The 21,756-nt window shown below is 46.3% G+C and overlaps 1 protein-coding gene across 1 annotated transcript in view; it reads right to left on the bottom strand.

Moving 5' to 3' along the window:
• Positions 1-221: 221 nt before the first annotated feature.
• The window catches only part of GRAP2 (GRB2 related adaptor protein 2), a 44,470-nt gene continuing 22,935 nt past the window's right edge, over positions 222-21,756 (bottom strand). The window contains exons 3-9 of the mRNA XM_073327016.1: positions 17,614-17,716; positions 14,555-14,646; positions 7,183-7,302; positions 5,777-5,945; positions 3,648-3,779; positions 1,981-2,100; positions 222-1,550 (exon numbers count right to left, since the gene is read on the bottom strand). Of these exons, the coding sequence (XP_073183117.1) occupies positions 1,371-1,550; positions 1,981-2,100; positions 3,648-3,779; positions 5,777-5,945; positions 7,183-7,302; positions 14,555-14,646; positions 17,614-17,691 (891 nt within the window). The 5' untranslated portion in view covers positions 17,692-17,716 and the 3' untranslated portion in view covers positions 222-1,370. The remainder of the gene's footprint in view (positions 1,551-1,980; positions 2,101-3,647; positions 3,780-5,776; positions 5,946-7,182; positions 7,303-14,554; positions 14,647-17,613; positions 17,717-21,756) is intronic.

Here is a 21,756-nt window from a genome sequence, read left to right as displayed (position 1 = left end):
TTTTAGTCAGGCAGCTTGCTAAATTTCAACTTGCATGAGTAGCAATTACCCAGTGCTCTCACTCAAGATTTTGATCATTTTAAATGTGTATTTACAATTAATTTATATCACAATTGGTGATTTGTACACCTCTCTCCTTTTTTAAAATCTCAGACTTGTTTCCAATGTGTTGGGCATTTACCTTATTTAGTTCAAAGGAAACAGGTATAGAGAGGAGACTGTTCTTGGTTGCAACTTTATTTACTGTATTCCTACAAGTAGAGTAGTAGCCCTGCCTGGAATCTGGCATCAAAATAGTGATAGCTAGAGATTGCTTCTGGCACTATAGTAATATTCATAACAAGAGACCAGAGATGGATACTCAGGAGAGGTGAAAAAGAAGCTTGGCATGGGGAAGCTGGAGGCCATGAGAGGGGTGGGTGAGAAATCAAGGATGTAAAATTGGGACAATTTCTAAAGGCAGCACAGTGCTACACAATCATCTATGGTTGTCTTCTGCCCACCTCGCAATGATCAAATACCTTTGCAGGAGAGTGTGTGTATGTATATTAGTGTGTGTGTGTTCACATAGACACAGAGGTGGATGATACATGTTACCAGCAACTCAAGGTTATAAAAACAGGGATTCCAGATTCCCAAAAATATAGAAGGAGGACTTTTAGGCAGCAACATACCACAAAAAAAATTCCAATTTAACAAAACTGTTGGTGACATCCACCATATTTCCAGCTGGTGACTATTGGTTTGGCTGAAAAGCCAGGCCCCCTTACAGGAATGTTTAATGGAAATTGCAGGATATCTTGGAAGGCAGCTTGGACAGTGGACACGAGTACATGTGGTATGGGTAGGAGTGCATGAGGGCAGGTCTATCAGAAGCTGCAAAGAACTTGGTTTCTCTCCCTCTCCACATATTGGTTCCACATTGGATTGCTCTATACAACAGTTTACAGGACCACATCCTTTCCTCTGCTAGATGGCATGTTGCAAGGTCCAAAAGGTGGTGCTCAGATGTTGGAGGAGGTGCAGCTGCCTACAAGCTGAAACTTGCTTTGCTTGAGGTGGGTTCCCATGTGACGTATCTAATTTAGCGAAGTCTGAGTTAGCAACATTTTGCCAAAATGATGGCCGTACCGGCAGGATCCAACAAGACCTCATGGACAATCCAGGATTCTTGCTCCCTCTAACACTGGCGTGTAAAAGGAGAGAAAAACTTCAGTGGTCCCTTTAATATTAACTAATCAGTGGATCAACTGCCAATAAATTATTATTGTAATAAAAACACTGTATGTTGTGGCTGCATGGAAGATGCTCTCTCTGCCCCCGACACGCCAGAGCAGCTCCATCCCAACCCATCTTGGAATGCTGCAGAATCACCGGGTCACTGGTGTAACATAGTTGGAAGGGAAGAGACCCAATTTGCCACGCAGGCGCCCTTTCCACCAACAGGGGTTAGAGTTGTCCAGGACTTCTACGAGGTCTCCACTGCGGAATCCTAGCTCATCACACTCCAATGCCTCAAAGTCATACAGGGCTTGGACCCATAGTGTTTGCTGAGGAGGAGGAGACAGGAGTAGTCAGACACAATTCTTATGACTCTCCCCCACAACACGAACCAAAAAGAGCAAGAAATGCAACACTGGGATATGAAACCATGATACCAGTATGGAATTCAATGGAAGAGCCATCAGGACCCCGAGAGATACCTGAGGGTTGGTTCAAGTTATCAGGAACCCCGAGTATCCCTCTCAATATATTCACTCCCCAAAGTAGAACTCAAGTGGCTGGGGCATAAAGGAATGGAGCACATGCCACGGAAACACCTCCTAAAGTGACAGGGATGTGCAACATCACATCAGGTATAATACATGGTTCCTCCTCCTGACCTCTCCCAGAGAACAGTAAACCTCCTAGTCTCTATGGTTGTTTCCTTGAGAGAAGGGATCAGGTAGAGGACAGGGGCATATAGTGCAAACCATCTACCTGTGATTGTTGAAATGATGATTCTGTTTGTCTCCGGTACATGGATGCTGCACTCCCTTCTCCATGGTCTCTGAGGCGATGAAGCCCATCCTTCCTGTCCAGGCTCCCACCACCTCTGTCCTAGAAAGTGAGGTGCAAGAGAAGAGCCATTATTATACTCAGATGTGCAACTGGAATGGGGGGAGGGTACCAGGGTTTCAGGATCCAGGCAGTGCATATGTCACCGAATGCCTCCAAGTAATTTCTTGTCTCCATTTATTAGGTCTTTGTTTCCCAGGTGTTCATTGGGCTGCAAGCAACACACCTAACAGGAAAGGACTCCTTAGTCTGTGCCCTTTGGATCAAGAATCTCAAGCTGGGTAGTTGGGTATAGCTTCCCAATTTCCTTTCTCAGTACCTAGCATTTCAAATGGCCCTTTGGTCATGCCTGCACCTTAGTCAGCCTAAAAGGTCAGTGTAACTGTATCCCACTTTGCATGTCAATTGTCCCTGACTGGAAGTGTCAGAGTGAGTCAAACTCAATCTGGCTTTAGAGACACAGGATTCTCTCTCTCTCTCTCTCTCTCTTTTTTTTTTTTTTGGGAGGGGGGGTATACTTTTCTTTTACAAGTATTTCTGCTCTGTATCAAATATGACTCAATGACAGATTTGTCACAAAGGGCCCAGGCTCCAATCTTGTGACAAGCTGTATTAGTCTACCAACAGTCACCTTCCTGTATAACGTTGCTCCTGAACGATGGGATATAGAACTGGCCATTTCCAGAGTGTCCTTGGCCCTCCCCTATTAGGACTCTCTTGCCCTACAAGGCTTGGTTTTGGAGCTCTTCCCTTAGCTGGACCAGTCTTCTCCTCAGACGAGGCCAATACTGTTGCAGCATCTCCTGCTACAGACAGGAGCCAGTCCCTTCTCCCCATAATAGCCATTTCCCACCCAAATCAATATGGAACAATTGTAGAGGCAGCACCATGCACTGTTCTTTCCTCCCATCCTCACGATATGAGCATTTTTTGCATGCACCATCACCATCTCTGCCAAGCCCCAGGACTGAAGGATCACACACCAGGAGTTCCCAGCAGAGAAAGAGAGAACCCAGGACTCACGTCTGGAACATGCTCAAAGAAACCAAACTCTCCCAATGGTAATCAACTGATTTCCCGTTCCCAACGTGCATCATAGTGCCGAATCTTAACACCACAACACAGCAAAAGAAATGGGCTGCACAGCTGGGCTTGTCCTACAGACTTCAGAGGCATTCCTAGATAGGTGTGTGGGCAAGTGTTGGTCTGTGCTCCCAATATGACTTTCAGTTTTGTCCCAAGCTGAACATTTTGCCATACTTGGCCATTCTTGCACGACTGGGTTTGCTGTTCCCAGCTCTCCAGTTAGAGTGTCACTTGCCTGTTGAGTTAGGATTTTTGCAGGTCCATCCCATAAACCCTGATATTTAGAGGACAAAATAGAAGTTCACATATTTATTTCTGTCCACCAGATGTCACCATGCTGACACCGTACATTGATGCTACATCGCAATGTGAAGAAACAGTCATGAAGCAGTCATGGCAATGCACTTAAACAATTAGGTAAACAGCCCAGCTCCTAGTGAGCAGAGACCAGCATGTTCTGCAGCCCAGGCTCATCCCAGCTAACCCCTCTTTCCCAGTGATACCTGTTGCTGCTGCTGCAGGGGTGGTGAGGGATCTGCATATCTCTTGGACATTAATGCTCGGATTTCTCCAGCTGCTCCACTCAGGCGGAGTCCTTCCTGCGTCCCCCTTTCCAGGCTCCCACCACGCCTCTCCTGGGGGAGGAGAGTGATAAACGTTGGGCCAGGTCTGCTTCCCACAATGCCCTTCCTGGTATTCTGGCAATCAGTAACCCGTCCCTTTCCCTCCCCAGATCTCTGTCTTCCCACTGCTCTCCCTAACCATAGAGCCTATGCAAAGGAGGACTCCTGTTCCTCTGTACAAATTGACAAATCTGGGACCCTGGATTTTGTCTCTTCACCACAGCCACTCCCCCTCAGAAGTGCAAGTGGGGATTTGGGGCTCTGAGCCCAAATCCATGAATGGGTTTGGAGCCTGCATTTGTCCCCTCACTACATATACAAGGTGAGTTGGGCCCCAATGTTCCCTCCAGTAAACAATCATATGTAGCTGTGGCCCCACAGAAAGAGAAGAGCATGTCTGGGGCCTATTTACCCACTGTAAATAAGTGTGGTTATGAGGCCTTGTGTTTGGTTAACTGCCCAGACCCAGACTTTCGAGGGCTCAGCACCCACAATGAAGCCAGATTTTCGGTAGAGCTCAGCATCCAACATGCACCTGAAGGGCTGAGCTCTTTTGAAAACTCTGGCCTCAGACTTAATTTATCTCTACACCTGGCTCTACTTATTAATTATTATCATCATTGCTGTAGTGCCTATGAGCCCTAGTTGTGGCCCAAGACCCCATGGTGATAGGCGCTGTCCAAACCCTCATCACCACAGCAAAGGAGTGGAGCATTGGCTGCAACCTCCCCTCCCCTATTCTTTCGTTTACCTGTCTACATCTTGGCAGAAATATCGTCCCGCTTCCTCCCTCTCCCTGCTCTGAGCCACCTTCAAAAGGTTGTTGTACAAATACAATATTTCCTGCCTTGTGCAGACTATCCTCTGCTGTCAGCTCTCTCTCCTATATGTGGCCTCCCTTACAGCTAGGTAAAGCGTTTTAAAAAAGCCGGATAAGTGGTCTAAAAGAAGTCAACAACACAGAACCCTTTATCAGATTGAAAAATGAACCCTGTCGCCCTTTTGGAGCTGAAAAGAATGTCCCACATGCAGCTGATAAAACTTTATTGCCACAATGAACACGTCATGTATTTTCTGGCTTGTCTCTAACCACACATCCTGGTAATTTAATACCAGAGTCCGTTTCCTGGTTAAGCAGTGCTTCAGTTACTGTAGTTACCATGTGCTTTCTCTCTCTCTCTCTCAGCATTGTGTGTGCAATGGCTGGCAGCCTGTGCTGCATCATTCCCCCATTTTCCTGGCATAGAACCAAATGGGCAGTTGATGGACAGGGATTTCCCTACTTCTACAAACATCTTTTGCTGCTTCTTCCTTGAACTCACAAACTGTGCTCACATCTCTGGAGTTCTGAGACAACTTTATGCCCCTTTTTTCCCACCCCTTCTACATCCTGTCCCCAGTTCCTCCACAATAGCCTGCTATGTTCTGTAACTAATAAGAGATAAGCAATTCCTCAATGCAGCCAAACTTTCAGCTATAACAGTGGCAGCACCCAGAGTTCATTCAAGGAGGGAAAGAAACCAAATTCAGTGTTTTCTCTCAATTCTGCCAATAAACTCAGTCTGCCCTGTGATCCCCTTCCTGTTCTATCCCAGAGCCCCTAAACCCATCAGTGTTCCTGCAGCTATTCTGTACCACCCCTTCCTAAAGTTAGACCTGGCTCCCCTTCTCCATGCCGATGCACCTCAATCCTGACCTGCAGCATGTCCTGCAGTTCCAGTCCTTGGGCCCCTACGCTGCTCTGGCAAAGCCTCTCAGTCCTGATTTGCAGCATTCCCTGCTGCAGTCTTCAGCTTGTCGTAAATGGAGACAGTGAATCACACTAAGTTACGTAATGAACTTATGATGCAATCAATCAAAAATAAAGGCTGGGAGGCCCTTCAGTCTAGAGACCTGACTGGGATTCCACTGAAGGTCTCCAGAGGCAACATTCTAGCACTAAATTCATCCCATGGGGTGGCTTTCTCCTCTTGGGGTTTTCAGGGATGGTTTGAGAACCCTGGGTATACCTTCTCTTCTTGGCTCCCATCTCTCAGGAAGATCAGCTTCTGCCTGGAGATAGAGGAGGTCTTATAGTACTCCACCAATTTGTTTAGTGACTGGAATTTCTCTGTCCACAAGTAGTAGTTGCCCTTTGTATCCCTCATCACCCTGAAGTGCTGGACATCATCCTCATGCCTGTGATCAAGGGGAGAAATGAACATCAGATGATAACAATTTTACTTTCCTCTAATACCTTTAATCCAAAAGCCCTTTGCAGACTCTGGATCAAATTCGGACTTGTGGAAAGTGAAGTCAATGGCATTGCACCTGGATACACTGGATCTCAAAGTAACCCTGTATGAAAAGGAATCACTCACCAACCAGAAAAATGCAGCTGCCTTGAGGATGCATGGCCAAATGGTAGACTCAGTACAGGGCACTGGGGCTCAGACCTTTACTTTCAAAATAAGGGTCATGGGATCTTTTATGACCACAAATGGTTAGAAGCTTCATTCTGCATCTTATTTAAAAGAGGGTAAGGCAGCAGCCCGGTGCCCATTAACAAGTGGACCTGCATTGACTCTAAGCAAAGAGCGCCACCAGATTATAGCCTTACCTGAGGTATTTTTCCTCAGGTTAATCCCTAGACAAGATGGGGCGAAGGACTGAGATTTACTCCTTCATACTTGTTGCATAACGTCCACCAGCACCCAGTGGAACAATGGATTCCCGCTGAAGAACTGTCTGCAGTCCCAGTGCCATGCAGGGCCATGCTGGGTTCACGCAGGAGGGGGCAGTGTTGGGTTTGAAACAAAGGCTGAGAATGGCTGGACAAGAATATGTGGCTGAAAAGGGAAACAAGCATAGGGAGTAAGAGGCCCAGGGGGCTGGGACATGGAGTCTTTTTGATTTATTAGTCAATGTTCATACAGCATTTCAGAATTCAACGTGCTACATAAATGCTAAGGATGTTTATTATCATAATTGTTAAGCTGCTGGTTCCTGTGCAATTTGGTCACATGTGATTGAAAGTCATTCCCGTCTGGTGGCTGCTCAGTGGCCTATGTGAAATAAATTAATGGTGTAAGTCACCTCCCTAATGGATTTTAAACAGCATTCTTGGCCAGTAACTAAAGCCATCATGCAAAAAAACATACCTGAAAGGCACACGTTTCGCATGGTGGGAGATGGCCCACGGAATGTGCTCTGTTCTGCTTCCAAAGGAGCAGGACAGCTGAGGTTGTGATTTTGGGATGGGGTATTTGCTGTGTCACTTTAATGGAAAAAGAAACATTTGAGAAGCAGATGCCTCACTTGTTCCCATTGATTGGCACCACGCAAGCTTCCCAAGACACTGTCATCCTGTCAAGGGGAGGCTAGGGACAGCAGCATTAACCAGAAACAGCAGGAAGATACTGTAAGTAGCAGGTACCTGACGGAGATGGAGAAGTCACCAGGGGAGTTCTGGCTGGCTCGGATGATGAAAGAGCCAACTTCCTTGCTCATGAGTAAGTTCTCTGCCTCATGGCGGGATATCCCTTCATTAAACCAGCTGTCATGGGGAATAAATCACATACAAGTGAATAAGGAAATGGGTTAGGGAAAAAGAAGGGAAGAGGTGAGAGGAGGGTTGGGAATCAGCAGAGGTGGGAAAGGCACTAGAGGGTTCGGTAGGATTGTCTCCTGCTAACAGTCCATGTTCTCAAAGTATGGGGTATAGAAACAGAGATGGAGGAAATGGCCCTTTATGAAGACCACTTTCCTTCCCCCATCCCCTTTCCAGTGTCCAGCCTGAACAGCTTTCAAAATGTGGAGCTGCTGCTGCTCAGAAAAGGCCCAAAGTGGAAATGTTTCAGCCCAGCCATTGTATACTCTGTGTGGGTGAGAGGGAAAGGTTAGTGAAGATGTAATTCCTCTGTGAGAGGCATAATGAACAGGCTGATTCCACTGCTCCAAGTGTGCCAGGGAAAAGCTGCTAGTGTAACTCTCGGTGGCACAGGCACCTCAGTAAACCCTGTAGGAAGGAGAGAACATTGGCGCCAAAAATACAGGCCTGGGTTCGCTTGTTGAGCTAACAGAGCAAGTCCCCCAGCTCAGCCAGTAGGTGGAATTCACATAGAATGACACATATGCAGTATCACCAACTTTGGGGATTTTTTCCACCAGTGACATAATTTTGTCTGGGGCTGGAGGAGCTAGTCTAGCAATGACTTTGCGTGAATTTAAGCCCTCCAACTGGCTGCTTGCCCCACTTGCCTGCCTCCAGGTACTGAGCAAGCAATCAAAGCTACCACAGGAAGAGCCACCTCATCCCCCATAGCAATATGAAGCCATTCTCACAGGAGAGGAGGGGAGAAGAGGGAGCAGAAGCCCCCAGCAGTTCCAGATGGTGCCGATCCTTCCTCTTCTCAGCCCTCCTATAAGCAACTGGCACAGGATAGCGCTTCTGCTCCTCCCCCATCTCCCCTGCTATAGCCAGCCTGGTAACAATGGGAAAGGGCAGAGGGGCGCAACAACCCCGCAGCAGACCCCAGACCTGGGAGAAGGGGGTGAAGAACACCAGGAGGAGAAGAAGTGAGGCTGGGGGGCTGAACTGACAGGGTGTGGGTCTGGAGGGGCTGAACAGAGGGGATCTGAATTGATGGGCATGGAAGATAAACTGGTGGGGGCAGAATTGCTGGGCAGTGGATGGGCAGATATGGAAGTGAGAGCGCCTGCAGCAGGGGCCAAAATCACCTTATCTAATCCATTTGGGAGCATGGGCAACATTAATTGTCACACACACCTTGGGGATGGGCAGGGGGATCTGACTTGTGATTTTTCGCTTGAGACTGGCAATACTGCAGGTCTTCTAAATTCCATCCAACAGGGGGCAGTGGCGGACAGGCATTCCCAGGGAGAACAATCCCTCCAGTACCTACAGGCAGGGGCGGCTCAACCAATTTTGCTGCCCCAAGCAGTCGCCGCTGAATCGCTGCCGCCGAACTGCCACCGTGCCTGGAAGAGCAGCGGAGCTGCCGTCCAAAAGCCACCGCGGCGGGAAGAGCGGTGGAGCTGCTGCCGAATTGCCGCTGCGGGACATGGACTGCCGCCCCATTCTGAATGCCGCCCCAAGCACCAGCTTGCAAAGCTGGTGCCTGGAGCCGGCCCTGCCTACAGGAGCAGCTCTTCCAACATCTGCCCCAGGGTAATAATATAAAAATAATAATAATAATAATTAATAAAAAATCTTAGTTGGCAATATCCTTGGCAGTGTGGGGAAAAGCCCCCACCATCCTCTCTCCTGCACTGCTGCTGCAGCACTTTGGAAGAAGGAGGGGCCTGTAGCTTCAGGGAGGATTTCTGTGAATCTAAAGAGAAGGATTGTAAATCCGTTGCACAGTAATATTTAGCATGTGCATTTTGCTATGCATTAGATTCACGGAAATCCTTCCTCAAACTGCAGTCCTCTCCATCCTGCTCCTCTTGAACTTGCTGCAGCATTACAGTGGAGAGCAATGTGGGAAAGACCTCTCTCTTAGTGCTTTAGAGCCTGGGGTCTGCTGTGCAAGCAGGGGACTTCAAAGGAGCAGGAAGAATTGACAAGGCGGGGATGACATGTGCCTGGTCTATCATCACTGACAGTCAAGGTTAGACAATAGACATTTCAGAGTAACAGCCGTGTTAGTCTGTATTCGCAAAAAGAAAAGGAGTACTTGTGGCACCTTAGAGACGAACCAATTTATTTGAGCATGAGCTTTCGTGAGCTACAGCTCACTTCATCGGATGCATTCCGTGGAAACTGCAGCAGACTTTATATACACACAGAGAATATGAAACAATACCTCCTCCCACCCCACTGTCCTGCTGGTAATAGCTTATCTAAAGTGATCATCAGGTTGGGCCATTTCCAGCACAAATCCAGGTTTTCTCACCCTCCACCCCCCCCACACAAATTCACTCTCCTGCTGGTGATAGCCCATCCAAAGTGACAACTCTTTACACAATGTGCATGATAATCAAGTTGGGCCATTTCCTGCACAAATCCAGGTTCTCTCACCCCCTCACCCCCGTCCCAAAAACCACACACACAAACTCACTCTCCTGCTGGTAATAGCTCATCCAAACTGACCACTCTCCAAGTTTAAAACCAAGTTAAACCAGAACATCTGGGGGGGGGGTAGGAAAAAACAAGGGGAAATAGGCTACCTTGCATAATGACTTAGCCACTCCCAGTCTCTATTTAAGCCTAAATTAATAGTATCCAATTTGCAAATGAATTCCAATTCAGCAGTTTCTCGCTGGAGTCTGGATTTGAAGTTTTTTTGTTTTAAGATAGCGACCTTCATGTCTGTGATTGCGTGACCAGAGAGATTGAAGTGTTCTCCGACTGGTTTATGAATGTTATAATTCTTGACATCTGATTTGTGTCCATTTATTCTTTTACGTAGAGACTGTCCAGTTTGACCAATGTACATGGCAGAGGGGCATTGCTGGCACATGATGGCATATATCACATTGGTGGATGTGCAGGTGAACGAGCCTCTGATAGTGTGGCTGATGTTATTAGGCCCTGTGATGGTGTCCCCTGAATAGATATGTGGGCACAATTGGCAACGGGCTTTGTTGCAAGGATAAGTTCCTGGGTTAGTGGTTCTGTTGTGTGCTATGTGGTTGTTGGTGAGTATTTGCTTCAGGTTGCGGGGCTGTCTGTAGGCAAGGACTGGCCTGTCTCCCAAGATTTGTGAGAGTGTTGGGTCATCCTTTAGGATAGGTTGTAGATCCTTAATAATGCGTTGGAGGGGTTTTAGTTGGGGGCTGAAGGTGACGGCTAGTGGCGTTCTGTTATTTTCTTTGTTAGGCCTGTCCTGTAGTAGGTAACTTCTGGGAACTCTTCTGGCTCTATCAATCTGTTTCTTTACTTCCGCAGGTGGGTACTGTAGTTGTAAGAAAGCTTGACAGAGATCTATTCCTACCTGCATGCCTCCAGCTTTCACCCTGACCACACCACACGATCCATCGTCTACAGCCAAGCTCTGCGATACAACCGCATTTGCTCCAACCCCTCAGACAGAGATAAACACCTACAAGATCTCTGTCAAGCTTTCTTACAACTACAATACCCACCTGCAGAAGTAAAGAAACAGATTGATAGAGCCAGAAGAGTTCCCAGAAGTTACCTACTACAGGATAGGCCTAACAAAGAAAATAACAGAACGCCACTAGCCGTCACCTTCAGCCCCCAACTAAAACCCCTCCAATGCATTATTAAGGATCTACAACCTATCCTAAAGGATGACCCAACACTCTCACAAATCTTGGGAGACAGGCCAGTCCTTGCCTACAGACAGCCCCGCAACCTGAAGCAAATACTCACCAACAACCACATAGCACACAACAGAACCACTAACCCAGGAACTTATCCTTGCAACAAAGCCCGTTGCCAATTGTGCCCACATATCTATTCAGGGGACACCATCACAGGGCCTAATAACATCAGCCACACTATCAGAGGCTCGTTCACCTGCACATCCACCAATGTGATATATGCCATCATGTGCCAGCAATGCCCCTCTGCCATGTACATTGGTCAAACTGGACAGTCTCTACGTAAAAGAATAAATGGACACAAATCAGATGTCAAGAATTATAACATTCATAAACCAGTCGGAGAACACTTCAATCTCTCTGGTCATGCAATCACAGACATGAAGGTCGCTATCTTAAAACAAAAAAACTTCAAATCCAGACTCCAGCGAGAAACTGCTGAATTGGAATTCATTTGCAAATTGGATACTATTAATTTAGGCTTAAATAGAGACTGGGAGTGGCTAAGTCATTATGCAAGGTAGCCTATTTCCCCTTGTTTTTTCCTACCCCTCCCCCCAGATGTTCTGGTTTAACTTGGTTTTAAACTTGGAGAGTGGTCAGTTTGGATGAGCTATTACCAGCAGGAGAGTGAGTTTGTGTGTGTGGTTTTTGGGAGGGGGGTGAGGGGGTGAGAGAACCTGGATTTGTGCAGGAAATGGCCCAACTTGATTATCATGCACATTGTGTAAAGAGTTGTCACTTTGGATGGGCTATCACCAGCAGGAGAGTGAATTTGTGTGGGGGGTGGAGGGTGAGAAAACCTGGATTTGTGCTGGAAATGGCCCAACCTGATGATCACTTTAGATAAGCTATTACCAGCAGGACAGTGGGGTGGGAGGAGGTATTGTTTCATATTCTCTGTGTGTATATAAAGTCTGCTGCAGTTTCCACGGTATGCATCCGATGAAGTGAGCTGTAGCTCACGAAAGCTCATGCTCAAATAAATTGGTTCGTCTCTAAGGTGCCACAAGTACTCCTTTTCTTTTTACAATAGACATTGCTTCTCATGTAGCATCAGACTGGCCTCTAGTGGATAGAATGAAACTCACATGTACGGAGGGTGATGGGGGGCTGGGTATTAATGATAGGGCTTAGAGGGAGGGCTTTTACCTTTCTATACCCTGTTTAGAGAGAGAAAGCCCCCCCCATGTCTTCCTCTCCTACTTGGCCTTTTCACTGTCAAGACCCTCTAACATTAACTCCTCTCCTTCTGTCCAAGGACAGCAAGATGTAGCTCCTACCACATCCTAGCAACAATAACAAGGGAATCACTTGAGAGTGACAAGAGTTTTGGGGCTGTCAGGACTAAAATAGCAGGGGGTGCTGCAGGGCAGGACTAAGGTGCATTGACAGGCTGGCGTGTGGAGTTTTGCCACAGCCCTTGTCTGCCTTAAACTGTACCATGCTCTAAGAAAGCATGAGAGAGGAAGTGGTGACCAAACACACACACAGGCTATCTCAATACTTATGGCAGCATGGAGCATACAGGCACTACATGCGTAGCTGCATGCCACATGAAAAGCAATCTGCACCACGCTTGTCACTGCAGTGTGTAGGTGCACGCTGCAGTAAAAGGCTCCAGCAAGGGAGAAGGCAACAGGGACTGGGTGACTGGGCAACAAAACGGCAGATGAAATTCAATGTTGATAAATGCAAAGTAATGCACGTTGGAAAACATAATTCCAACTATCCATACAAAATGATGGATGTAAATTAGCTGTTACCACTCAAAAAAAAAAAGATCTTGGAGTCATTGTGGCTAGTTCTCTGAAAACATCCGCTCAATGTGCAGCGGCAGACAAAAAGGCAACCAGAATGTTAGGAACCATTAGGAAAAGGATAGGTAACAAGACAGAAAATATCATATTGCCTCTATATAAATCCATGGTACACCCTCACCTTTACTACTGCATGCATTTCTGGTTGCTCCATCTCAAAAAAGATATATTGGAATTGGAAAAGGTACAGAGAAGGGCAACACAAATAATTAAGGGTATAGAACAGTTTCCATGTAAGGAGAGATTAAAAAGACATGACTTTTCAGCTTGGAAAAGAGACTGCTAAGGGGGGATATGACAGAGATCTATGAAATCTTGACTGGTGAGGAGAAAGTGAATGAGGAAATGTTGTTTACTCCTTCACATAATACAAAAATTAGGGGTTATCCATTGAAATTAATAGGCACCAGGTTTAAAAAAACCAAAAGGAAGTACTTCTTCACAGAACGCACAGTCAGTCTGTGGAACTCTTTGTCATGGGATGTTGTGAAGGCCAAGACTATAGCAGGGTTCAAAAAAGAACTGGATAAGTTCATGGAGGATAGGTCCATCAATGGCTTTAGGCAGGATGGGCAAGGATGCAACACCATTCTCTGAGTGTCCCTAGCTTCTGTTTGCCAGAAGCTGGGAGTGGACAACAGGGCATGAATCACTCGATGATTGCCTGTTCTGTTCATTCCCTCTGAAGCACCTGGCATTGGCCACTGTTGGAAGATAGGACCGTGGGCTAAATGGATCATTGGTCTGACCCAATATGACTGTTCTTACGTCCTATGGGAAAGGCTCCAGCAGGGGGGAGGCAACAGGACACTACACTGCTAAAAACCAGCAGTGTAGATATGGGAGGCACTGCTTGGGCGTGTAGAGATGGGGTTACCATACATCCAGGTTTTCCCAGATAGGACCCTCTTTTTTGCTCCTCCGATCTCTGCCCGGGCAGATTTTTGAAATCCGAACAAATGTCCATGATTTTGAGCTAGCCAGCCAGAGAGCAGCAGCTGCTGGATGGGTGCCCAGCTCTGAAGGCAGTGCCGCTGCCAGCAGCAGTGCAGATATGAGGGTGGCATGGCATGGTATTGCCACCCTTACTTCTGTGCTGCTGCTGGTGATGATGCTGCCTTCAGAGCAGGGTGGCTGGAGAGCAGTGGCTGCTGTACCCCACGTTGGATCCTGGCAGTATCTGCTATCTGGGGACTTGAAATATGGCAACCCTATGTAGAGAGCCCATGTAGGGTATACACCCTGGAGGTTCAGGCGTGTAGAGCACTCTCCTCTCCTCACCAAAGTCATGCCTCACCTTCTGCACTGCTCTTTATCCCTGTGCTAGCTGGGTGTGCAGTGTCTGTAGAATCATAGAATCATAGAATATCAGGGTTGGAAGGGACCCCAGAAGGTCATCTAGTCCAACCCCCTGCTCAAAGCAGGACCAATTCCCAGTTAAATCATCCCAGCCAGGGCTTTGTCAAGCCTGACCTTAAAAACCTCTAAGGAAGGAGATTCTACCACCTCCCTAGGTAACGCATTCCAGTGTTTCACCACCCTCTTAGTGAAAAAGTTTTTCCTAATATCCAATCTAAACCTTCCCCATGTACATGCTATCGTAAGTGTAGACCTACACACACGACAAAACTCCCTGAAATTTTCAAGGGAAATGCACCTGATCCCTGTTGTACTTACATGGGAATGTGAATATCTATGAAGTTCTTGGGGACAAATCCTTCGTGACTTCTCAGCTCAGCCCTGTACCACTCTTCCTGGGAGCTTAAAATCTGCAGCAGAGAGACAGAATGAATGAATGAACGAACCTCTTTGGGAGAGGCAAGGTAACCAGAAGGAGAAGTTACTGGAAAAAGAAAGAAAGAGTTTGGAATTATTTGGAAGGATAAAAGTAGACTAGATTGGGTTTGCTGGCACTGAGAGCCCTGGAATCCCATGGCACCCCCGTTTTCTTCCCTCCCACATACACACACTGCAGCAGGACTGGTAGATGAAGGCCAGTTCAGTGCAAATAAAGTAATGAGGAAGATATGGAGAAATTAGAGGGACTGCTTGTTAGTTTTATCTGTATTTCTGGATAAATGTCCAGGAGGATGGGAGATGTACACTGCACAGCTCTAATGCCTTCATGATGGAGGAGTTTGCTCTGAAGGACTTAGTGGGGGTTTAAGGAGTTCTTTGTGTTGTTTTTAATGGTTTGCCCTGGAGTGTCCCAATTTGACAAGAGATGAAAAAGCTCTGAAAAATTCTGCTACATCGGAATATGTGTGATTGTGATTGAGTGTGTGTTATTGGGTATCATTGCACGTGTTAGAATTAGGGGGCTGAAGCTTCAGCTGTGCAGAGCTCACACCAGAGCAGTTGAAGGGAGGAGGCAAAGGTGGTTCAAAGACAGTTTTCTGCCGTTTTAGATTTTGGGTGTTGCAGGGGGCCAGTCTGTGTAATGCAAATTGGAGCAGCCTCAGGGTTATGCCTAATATCGCTAGTAAGGTCATTCCACTGATCAAGGATTGCTGGACTGCATTATTCTCTACCTCCACCCCATTGTGCCCCGACATGGCCCGAAGACGGAGGTGAGGGAACAGGTGGCATATAGCTACCTGTGTTGCCAGCGGCTATGATTTTATTGCAAGCTTTGTGGTATATGGTGTTTTTCTTAAAATTCCAGCTCCTGGAGGCAAGTGAATACATGAGAATCTCAGCTTTCATTTTTTTTTTAAAAGAAGTTTCTAGCCCTTATGGTTGTAGAAAAAAGCTTGAAGTATGACCCCCAGGGGCTCAGGAAACAGAAAGCAAAAAAAAAAAAAAAAGTTCCCAAAATATGTAATTAAAAAAATGATTAAGCCATGTTTTTAAACATTCGGGGTTGACAATACTGAGCCCTCTGGGACTCATTCTCCACTCCCTTGTGTAGTCCTTACACCCGTGCACACGGAGGGAATGGGCAGCTGAGGATTTCTGAATGGGTAGCTGAGGATTCCCTGGCTTATTGCCAGTTGATTCCCCCATACAGTGAGCCTGATTTAAGGTCTCTTTGTGCTGCTCCAAGCAAACCAAATGGGATAAAACTCTTTTCTCCTCTATGGCTCAACACCTACACAGGGTATAACTGCATATCAGCAACCCCTTCTCCCCTCCTGCCTGGAGACTCTCTGCTAGCAGCTAGATTTCCGGCGCAATCCACCTGCAAGCTCTTGGTGCACAGAGGGCAGGCCCCTCTGTGTCAGTCTCTCACAGCAGAGGTGGTGGGGAGGTGGATTTCCTCCTGTCGCTGCTGGTTCAGGGCCTCACACTTCCTGTTCATCTAATCTCCACATCAATACTGTTTACCTTATCTCCTTTGCCAATCAGTTAAGATAAACCCCAGCAGGTTGCACAGGCAGGGTTGGGAGGACAGCTGGGGGTATCTGCCTGCATGCATGCGTTTGTGTGATGTTACACACTTCGATTTGTCATATCTTTGACTCTTGGCTGCTAGGGAGTTGCGCCGCCACAAAGAGAAAGAGAGATAATGAGAGGACAATCTCTGGCTTTCTAGTTGTGAATGCCCAGTGGAAATAAACGAATAGAGAGATACAATCAACACAGTGCAGAGGTAGGGGCATGGGGATGGAGTTTGAGCTGAGGAAGCATCAGGAGAGCTGTGTAGGGCAAGTGCTTAACCATCCTAAAGGGGAGAAGGGGGAATTTGTCCATAGCACCTCTCATGTCACTCTGGAAAGATCCCCCTCTTTGACCTTGGTGGGTTTTGGATGGAGCCACATTTGCCCTAAGTCCCAAGAACAGATGGGAGGGAGGGTAAAGTGAGAAATGGGGGTCTGGACCTAAGGAAAGCTAAGAGGGGAGAATTCATAGATTATAATTAATTGGAATAGCAGGGGGTGCTGCAGGCCAAGACAGAGGTGCCCTGGCCCACACTACTCAAAAATGCTCCTTTTGGCCAATTAAGGGGTATAGTCAGTGAGAGCCAATGTGAGTCATGTTCAGGCAGCTTCAGCTGTAGCAGAGTGACTAGGATGCACGGTGTTGTAGATTGAGGACTGGGTAAAAAATATTATGTGGGGTTGGGTGGATTCATCCTCATTGCTAATAACAAGAACAATTCTACCAGAACAAAGATTAAATAGAATGCGTTTTACATACTATATGTCTGACATTTCTTCCCACTCCCGCTCTAGCATTCCTCTGCTTCTTCATTTCTGAAGGGGGTGTTGTGACGATACTAGCTCAGGGGTTCTCAACATTTTTCATATAATTTCTGTACGAAAAAGTCTTGTGGATACTTCCCCTCCCATTAGCAATTATATAATATCCCTGTGGCAACTACAGTAATTCCTTACAGGGAAAAGTAATATCAGGAAATTCACTGAGTGTACTTTAGCCCAGTGCTTCTCAAGCTATCTGATGTGGGGGACTGGCAATTTTTTTCCCCAATGTGCACGCAGACTGGCAGCCAATGGCTCACGGACTGGCACTGGTCCGCGGACCACCACTTTGAGTAGAATTGCTTTAGCCATCTTTTATGGCAATCTAACAGCTGGAAATAAGGAGGATGGCAAGCACCCAGTTCTCCATGAACCTCCAGCACGCCCTCCATGGAACACTAGTGGCATCTGGACCACAATCTGTGAACATCTGGGCTGGCCTATGTTATGGCGGGAGGCACTGGTGCAGTGGGGTCTGGCAGGAGTCACATGGTTAAACAGTCCTCCTTTGGTGGCGCCTCGGGCTGCACTTACCTTCAGAACGTCCCCGGCCCGGAAACTGAGTTCATCCTCTCCAGAAGCATTGAAATCAAATTTGGCAATGGCTTCCATACTGTGCCTTGGTGACAGGGCAAAGCTGGAAGAGATACAAATATGTCAATGTCTGGGAGGAGCTGGGACCTCTGAGTCTAGCTCATAGAAGGGCTTGTTATCTCCTCTTCCTCAGAACACTGTGAACTGTACATTGGTGCTGTGATCTCTTCTTACTCAGGGTACCAGGGGCATTAAGACCAGCCTGTTGGGTTAATCTGTAATAGTCCCTTGCTAGGGGCAGTTGGCCTGTATCCAGTGTTGTGATCTTTTGTTCAGGCCCACAAACCATTATTGGATTGAATGAAGTTACCAGCTAGGAACGATCCCATTAACCGGCGTGGCTGATGAGCATCGGAAGGAGACTCAAATTAGTGGTTCACTTTTCATCAAGAGGGCTCAAAACATACCAATGCAGAAGCTGTTTCCCACAGGCCATTGTCTCCACCCAATAATCTTATGATGAAAATGTGCCCCCCATGCCCAAGCAGGCTGATAATAGGGATGACCTCAGTGTACGTGATAACAGCATTGTTCTATTAGCTATTCCCTGTGATGTAAGTGACCCCCTCATCCAGCAGAAGGCACTCGTCCTCCACAATGGCCTACTTATTATCCTTATGAGAGATACACACTATGGGCAAAAGGAGGATCTTACAATAAAAAAATTATTGTTTAGACTGTGAGCACCATGTTGAAGAATGAAAGAAAGACCTTCCTCTACAAAGGCTTTTTGGCATGGATAGCCTTGATTTCCAGTGAGGGGAAAAACTTGTGTGCATAAAGGTTGTACTCCCTGTATGGGAGGTGGCAGAAAACCAAATTGTAGTACTTACTGCTTAAGCCACATGAGTATGACATACGTGTCCAAAGAGTCCAGATTTCTGGAGCCTGAATTCACATCTTACATGTGTTTAGTGGCAGTGAAAGGTACCAAACCATCACCAACAGCCCTGCAAACCAAAGTCTTCCTTTTTGTAGCATGGGAAGTAGCGGTGCAAGCTTCACTCAATCAACACTTCTTGCTAACATAACTGAGATGTGTGCTGGAAGGACCATTTTTAGGATCAAAAGGAGTGCTCAGTTCCCATGGCTCACTGAATCTCTGACTTTTCTGCTGAGGCTGCCAATGGCAGAGTTGGAAGTGGCTCAATTAGTGTCAATTGCATTGGTGTTTTTTGTGATGTAGGTACATGTCGTTCCAGGAACCAGTGGGAGATGCTCCTGGAAGTACATTCACAAAGGCCACTAAACAGCTCTCATATGGGAATAACTTTCAGCACTTCTAACCCAGATTGGACTGCAATCAGTGACCTGGAAGTTAAAGGCTCCATAGCCCCTCTTCACTCCCCCAAGGCATCCAGTCTGTACAAGCAGGGAAGACTCTCCAACTTGCCTTACCTGAAAAGCTTTTATCCAGAGGACCACAGAAAGAAACTTCACCAACAGCCTCTCTAGAGAAACTTTGGTTTATTGAGCTGCCTTTCATAGCAGAATTGAGAAAGACCAAAAAGTGTTAGCTCTGAACAAGACCCAGAATTATGCGAGAAAAATGTCATGTTTAAAATTGATGGGCCACTAGAGATTGATTCTGAGAATTATCTTCTCTCATTCCCAAATATAAAAGGATCTTCACATGCTTTTCTCCAAGGTTTCTTTCAGCATTTTCTTTTTTGCTGCTTATTTGAGGTGAAATTGAATTCATGTGACCGAACATGAGGCAGGCAGAATAGAGGAGTGACTGTCCACACGCAACTCTGCAAGTTCAATGGGATCCTGTCTTACAGACATCTGTGTTATTTAAGTCCTGGGAACTCCCACACAGATACACAAATGTAGTTCAGTCCTGACCTGCAGTATTTCCCTTGCCCCTCAGAGTGTTGCCAATGGACTTCAGTAGTGAACTGCACCATTTTAATGGTCTGCCAGTGTGCCTCAATTTTGGCCTGCAAATTCTCCCACCATTTCAATCCTGTTCACCTCCTTCTCTCTCCTTCCTGCCCTCCCCCTGATTTGTTGATGCACCTTAATTCTGACACCTTCTGGTATCCCAGTCCCAGGTCCTCACACGGATCTGCCATTGCACCTCAATGCTGAGCACCTCAGTGCTGAGCTACAATTGTCCCATGCTATTCTTGGGTCCCCAGTATAGCTCTGCTGATGCAACTCAGCCTTGACCTGCAGCATCCCTTGCTATTTTAGCCACTGGAGTTCCTTATCTTCAGCCTGTAATGTCACACAGCTGCATGTAGTGACGATGATTGTTATGTCACAAGGGGAGGATTAGGATTTCAAATGGGGGAGCAGGTTACCATTGTGTGAACTATAAAAACAAAGATTTTGTTTTCATGTAAACATCCCTTATTAATAATGATTATTTAGAATGATGGGGAGAGAACTAAAGAAAATGCCAGCAACCAAAGCAGAGTTACTTTAAAGTATGGCATGTTTCTCAGTGTTTTACCTTGAGGCACTGGGCTGCTCTATAAAGATCACAGAGGGCTGGTTGAATACATCCTCAAACTCCCAAGTGCAGAGCAATAATCTCAGTTTGAGACAACCAGTTAAAAACAACAACCTCTTTGAATACGAAGTCTTGCTTTGATTTTTGCCCTTTGGTGGAATTAGAGAGCTCAGTGATTCTTTCTTTGGGAGGGAGTGCGTTCATTTAATTTTTCAACATCCAGGCAGTTACATGTGATATTTGACACCCTCCCCCTCAAAAGGAGCAGTGTTGGGGAAACAGTTAAAGGCTCATCTCTCACTTATTTTCAATTCCAACCTTGGGCAGTGACCGAGACACAGACACCTCTTCAAACAATCTAACAAATGGATTAAATGTATTTTTCCTTGCCAGAGGCTGGATTTAGGAGTGACTCAAATACCATAAAAAGAAAAGGAGTACTTGTGGCACCTTAGAGACTAACCAATTTTCCACAGTATGCAACCGATGAAGTGAGCTGTAGCTCACGAAAGCTTATGCTCAAATAAATTGGTTAGTCTCTAAGGTGCCACAAGTACTCCTTTTCCTTTAACAAATTTAAGGTGCCACAAGTCCTCCTTTTCTTTTTGTGAATACAGACGAACACGGCTGCTACTCTGAAACCTGTCAAATACCATACACAGTGTCGGCTAGGTTGATAAATCAGTACTGCAGTAATACGCCTTAAACACCTTCCCCACCAACTACTAAAGCACCACTGGTCAATAATCCTGTCTTTGAACCCCAGCCTAGCATTTTTCAGCACCTGAACTTCAAACCAGCCCTGCATCTCTGATCCTATTCCTCCCTTCTCTTGTATCTCCAATTTCCTTATACTGTTCAGGTCAGTGCTGGGCTTTTTATGAAAGCTTTCCCACTAGGTGCTCATTCTTCCTCTCTCTACATGTGTATGACTTCCATCAGCACTTGTGTGACAGAGAGATGTTTGATTTTTTGTCATCACTTACATTTCTCAGGCATCGTTTCTCCTAAGGATATCAGAGCACTTTATGGACTGTGAGCCAAATTCTGCCTTCAGTTACACAGCACAACTCCATTAGCTACAGTGTAACTGAAGGTAGAATTTAGTCCTGTATATACTGTATTGGGTGAAAATCACCCCAGTACAGAGGGCAAGCTCAAGGTCTATGCATCACTTTAGTCCCACTAAGGCCTCTGACTGCTAGAAGCTGGGACAGGATGACAGGGGATGGATCACTTGATGATTGCCCTGTTCTGTTCATTCCCTTTGAAGCATCTGACATTGGCTGCTGTCAGAAGACAGGATACTGGTCTAGATGAACCATTGGTCTGACCCAGTGTGGCCATTCTTATGTTTGGTTAACCCCTATTTCAGGCATGAATGTGAATTAACTAGTGCTGTCTTGCTGCACAGAAATGAATTTTACTTTTAGCGATCACACCTTTTGTCACTGAACTGCTGACGCATCTAGGCTAGAATGCAAGTGCCAGTCTGTGCTATCAATGCTACACCAGAGTCAAAGGAGGGGAAATGAAAAGTAACTTCACCATTTGAAACTACACAGGACATATTTTAGGTCAGTAGAATACTTAATTCCGTGAGTTGGAATTCAGCCAGGACA

Source organism: Lepidochelys kempii, chromosome 1 (assembly GCF_965140285.1).
Source record: "Lepidochelys kempii isolate rLepKem1 chromosome 1, rLepKem1.hap1, whole genome shotgun sequence".
Classification (NCBI taxonomy): domain Eukaryota; kingdom Metazoa; phylum Chordata; order Testudines; family Cheloniidae; genus Lepidochelys; species Lepidochelys kempii.
The sequence above is the reverse complement of the archived record's forward strand: the minus strand, read 5'-3'. Positions and strand labels throughout refer to the sequence as shown.